Source organism: Sprattus sprattus (assembly GCF_963457725.1).
Source record: "Sprattus sprattus genome assembly, chromosome: 17".
In the NCBI taxonomy this organism is placed as follows: Eukaryota; Metazoa; Chordata; class Actinopteri; order Clupeiformes; family Clupeidae; genus Sprattus; species Sprattus sprattus.
Genome location: NC_137915.1, coordinates 9,754,076 through 9,758,653, shown reverse-complemented (window position 1 = coordinate 9,758,653; position 4,578 = coordinate 9,754,076). Strand labels below are relative to the sequence as shown.

The following is a 4,578-nucleotide window of genomic DNA, read 5'->3' as shown; positions in this document are numbered from 1 at the left end:
AGAGAGAGAGTGAAAGAGAGAGAGAGAGAGAGAGAGAAAGAGTGCCCAATACTTCCCCCCCTTTTTGAAGGCTTTATTTACTTTAGCAGAGTTGGCATGGAAACATGCAGTAGGCTATATTATGATACGGCACCTCTCTGAGTAAACAGCAAGCTAAAATAAATAAATAAGTAAAAGTCTAATTACAGGCGGTGTATATTTTATTCAATGTTTTCACGGCTGTAACAGATTGCACCGGGTACGGGAGTCGTTCATCTGCAGTTACCGAACGTCTGTGAACGACTGAGCTACGCCCCGGCACGAGCTTTATGGCAGCTCTCCAGCTGTGCTGCTGCGCCCGGCCGCACTGCTGTTCCTGCTCGGCTAGAAGCCTGGCGCCGTCAATCCATCACATCCCGAACTATCGCCGGTGAGTTCACAAACACATCTGCCGTGAAGAGGAGGTTTTTTGCCCGTTTGTGAGTCAGAGCAGACCCCAGGTTTATCCACTGCTGGGAACGACGAGTAATGGCTTTGATTCTCCTGTCGCAGACGCAACTTTGTTCTGTTGTGGTGGCAACGGAAACGGAATTTGTCGGTGCGGGGGCACAAACAAACAAACTACATTGGCGACGGCACCGTAACTCCATTACCAAGTCATAGAAGGAGGCAGAGGAAGGAAACGGACAGAAAAGTCATCCAACATTCTCTAATGGGACGGACTCATCGCTCCGACCCAGTCTGCAGGCTGTTCCCGGTCCTGATTGTTGCACTACACCAACAAGGGCATTTCACTTTGCCTTTAATAAGTTAATGAATTGGGTGAGTCAGCAAATCTGTGGCTTAGCAAGGGAGGCAGGAACCCAGCCATATCCATTTACCATGGGACACTATGGAGTGCCACTTTGCTATCGGGAACACACACACACACACACACACACATCCATGTGCACAGCTTTAGCCTAGGAGATGGCGCTAAGAAGGGAATCTTAGGTAAACAGGAGAGAGATAAGAGAAGAGAAAGGCTTTCAAGCTTTCAAACAGCTGGGTGGGGGCTGTGCCAAAGCATGTGTGTGTGTGTGTGTGTTTGGTGTGTATTTGTGTGAGTGTGTGTGTGTGTGTGTGTGTGTGTGTGTGTGTGTGTGCACTCATAGCCTCATTTAGTGGGTTTTCACTGGGAACCATCCCAAAGAACCTTCAGCATGTGTCCTGCGACTGATAAAGCCCAGGGGAATGACAGCGTGTCCCTGTGAGGGGGAGATAGAACAGAAGGCCAGCTCCACACACACACACACACACACACACACACACACACACACACACACACACACACACACACACCTCACTTCCCATAGTCACCCTGACAACAGACCACACACAGCTGCTGACAATATCTTAACTCAGGCACTTGATCCTTTCAATTGAGACAATAAGTCACGAGTAACCTCAGCTGAGACATTTCTTTCATCTTACTTCCCAAAACAAAGTTACTTCAAGCTTATGCCCCGAAAAAGTCATAAAAACTAGGCTATTTAACAAACCCATATCTCAAGCCTTTATGCCACAACCACATGACAATCACACACTAACCACAGTTCATACTGTACTGCCACACCTCCTGAAGAAAGGATTCATCTAACCAATGTCAGGTCTGTCTACTAGCCAATAGTGTCATAGGCACTCAAAGACACAATACCTAACTGAACAATGCCTAATAACAGGGACGTGCACAGGAATTTTGAAGGGCAGTTGCTCTGCCCTGGAAAAAAGGGGCAACACATTCATTTTTGTCACCGCCGCTGCCACGCCCCCGTCATCTGATCGCAAATTTGGCTAATATAATTTTAAACTCTCACTAACCGCCGCTGCCACGCCCTGTCATCTGATCGCAAATATACATATTTCCTTCGGAGGGGCAACTTCAGTCGAGGAGGGCAAAAGGGCAGTTGCCCGAGCAACCTTAGCCCACTCCTGTGCACGACCCTGCCTAATAAACAGCACTCACTGACTTTGTGATTGTGATATGATTATCATTTAAGTACACTGCATTCTGTTATTAAAGATGCAAGTTCTACATCTAAACCAACAGTTAATTACTTTTTGACCTAATTAAGTCTGGGGCCAGATGACAGTTTAAGTCTCAGTTAACCAAGTAAAGACAATGACTAAGTCTAATTTCTGTTAAAGCACATATCCATTTTCACCCCTCTAAGAGCTTCTAGAAATGCCAATTAAAGAGATCAAAGAGCAAAGGTGCAGTGAGGAGAGAGAGAGAGAGAGAGAGAGAGAGAGAGAGAGAGAGAGACAGAGCTTAGATGAAAGGAAGAAAGTCACATAACAAGGAAAGGCGAATGAAAGCTCTGACATCTTGTCTGCGTCCAACCATCCCCCTGACGGTCCGACATCTTCTAACAAGGGGGCCTCTTGATGAAGTGTGGCCTCTGAAATGGATTCCCCAAATCTCTCGAGCCCCCTCTCACCCCTCTTGCCCTTCTCCCACTGCCCCCCTTCGCGGCCCCCTCCGCCTCCCCCCTATGTCGCTGCTCGAGCCAGCCTCGAGCCTCCACTCGGCTCTGGCTCCTAATCAGCCCAGCTGCACCATTCATTACCCTCAGTCTGAGAGCCCGTTGGCCGGCCATATTAATTAGCCGCACTTCGCAATCAAGCCGCTCGCTCTGACAGAAAAAAAGAGGAGCCGGCTGAGCAGAGGTGCCGTGGCCCTCCTTGAAACAGCAAATGAGATTGTTCAGAATCTATTCCACAGGCTTCTATAACGAGTTTTTTTCTCTTTTTGTGTTCCCCCAACTGATTAAAAAGAACATTAATTAAAGAGTAATTGGTAAAGGGGTTGAGGACTTGGAGGGGGGGGGGGGGGGGGTAGTTATTTTTATCACCTGAAGGGTGTTCATCTTTGTTGAGACGAGTCAGTCAGAGAAGCGTCTAGGACAGCTCAAGCGCCTAGCCATATCTAAATTAAATATCAGCGTCACGGTCACACACTCGTACTTCTTTACTTTTCTGTGGTGAGGTCCTCCGCCGTGTTCGACCAGATAGACACGCCCCACGACCCAGCAGATAGTCGTACCGCCCCCGATACCACCACAGCGAAAGCGGAGTTTGAAAGCATCGAACGTGAACCCCTCATTGACTGCGATTACTTTACTATCTGCGGTAGGCTTAATCTCACCACTGCTTAGTCGCTATGCATCAGTGAAACAAGCTGTGAAAAACAGAGAGGGAATAAAAAGGCATTGCGTAGTTTCTGAGAGCGTCCGTTCTAAAGAGCTCAGAGTTTTTAGTCATCTTAGCCATCTTAATGAGAACAGGATGTGCTTGCCAAGTGCTGAGTGGTTTGCCTGCTGAGAATGAGACCCCTAGTTTCAACTTGCCCACCACCACACACAAAAACACACACACACACACACACACACACACACACACACACACACACACACACACACACACACACACACACACACACACACACACACACACTCCCCCCATGTTTACTTCCCTTGTGTCGGCACCTGATTACCCCCCTCTGTTAATGACTGCATTTATATTTATTGTGAGATGATGAGGAATCCACAGCGGGGCTTTGACAGAGGCGAGTTGGCAGGCTTGAGTCTTCATTAAGCAAAATGTCAACATTCCGAGTTTGTCACGTATCGCCTTCCCCTCCGGAGTTGTCGCAGTGAGCTCCCCTAGCCCCGTCACATGACCCTGCATCCATTTCCCAGCGCGATCGATCCCGTCTACACGCACACATTGATTGCCGGTCATGATTCTTTGTGCCCGTCGGAGACGCCGTACCCTACCCTGCTATTTTTCATCGCTCGTCTGGATGTAATCAAAGGACCTTCACTTCCACTTAAACCCTGCAGGGCCGAAGCTGTAATTCATCCCTGTCCCGTGCAATATTAATTCACCTAAAAATTGGGCTGAAACACAGGTGGGCTATATGTGGCACACCCTCAGGTTAAAAATAACCACAGCTGAGTGACCTGAATCGCTAATCGGCTGGCCCTCCGAGCTGATCTACGGAGATGCAAACAGTGTTCTGATTGTCTGACTGATTTGAGCAGAAGAAAAGTCATCAATCACAAAGGGGCATCGCCACGAATGTTTGATTAGCTTCGGGTACAGTGTCGCAGTGTCTTTCCTTTATTCGTGTCCATCCACGCAGAGCTCAGAAATTGTATTTCTCATAAACGAATAGGAAAGCAATAAAAGTGAGGGATGCGGTGTAGCGCTGAATTTTTAACACAAATCTGTGTGAGATTCAAACAGAGACAGTGGGCGAGGCAGATTCTATATATAGACGGCAGTGACTTACGTAAGCCTGGAGGGGGTTCATCTCCGTGAGAGCTAATGTAGCCTGAGAATCCCCAATGCGAATGCTTTCAAGTTCCTCGTGCGAGACCTGCACAGAAACCTCCCCAGTAGACCATGACCAGGCCGGCTTCAGGCACGGTCAGTGTGCTGAGACCTTACTGTAATAACAGCTCATCTGTGCTTGGGTTACTTTTAGCTATTGTATATGAGCTATTGTACGTATGCCTTTTTACCAAACAGGGAGAGGTACAAGTTGATGGCACA

General features: G+C 48.0%; 1 protein-coding gene across 1 annotated transcript in view; it reads right to left on the bottom strand.

The window, feature by feature from the left end:
* ptprn2 (protein tyrosine phosphatase receptor type N2) overlaps positions 1 to 2,384 on the bottom strand; it is a gene marked incomplete at its 5' end in the record, with an annotated part of 175,919 nt that extends 173,535 nt beyond the window's left edge. The window contains one exon of the mRNA XM_080855134.1: positions 2,363 to 2,384. Coding sequence (XP_080711260.1) covers positions 2,363 to 2,384 — 22 coding nt within the window. The remainder of the gene's footprint in view (positions 1 to 2,362) is intronic.
* Positions 2,385 to 4,578: the final 2,194 nt, after the last annotated feature.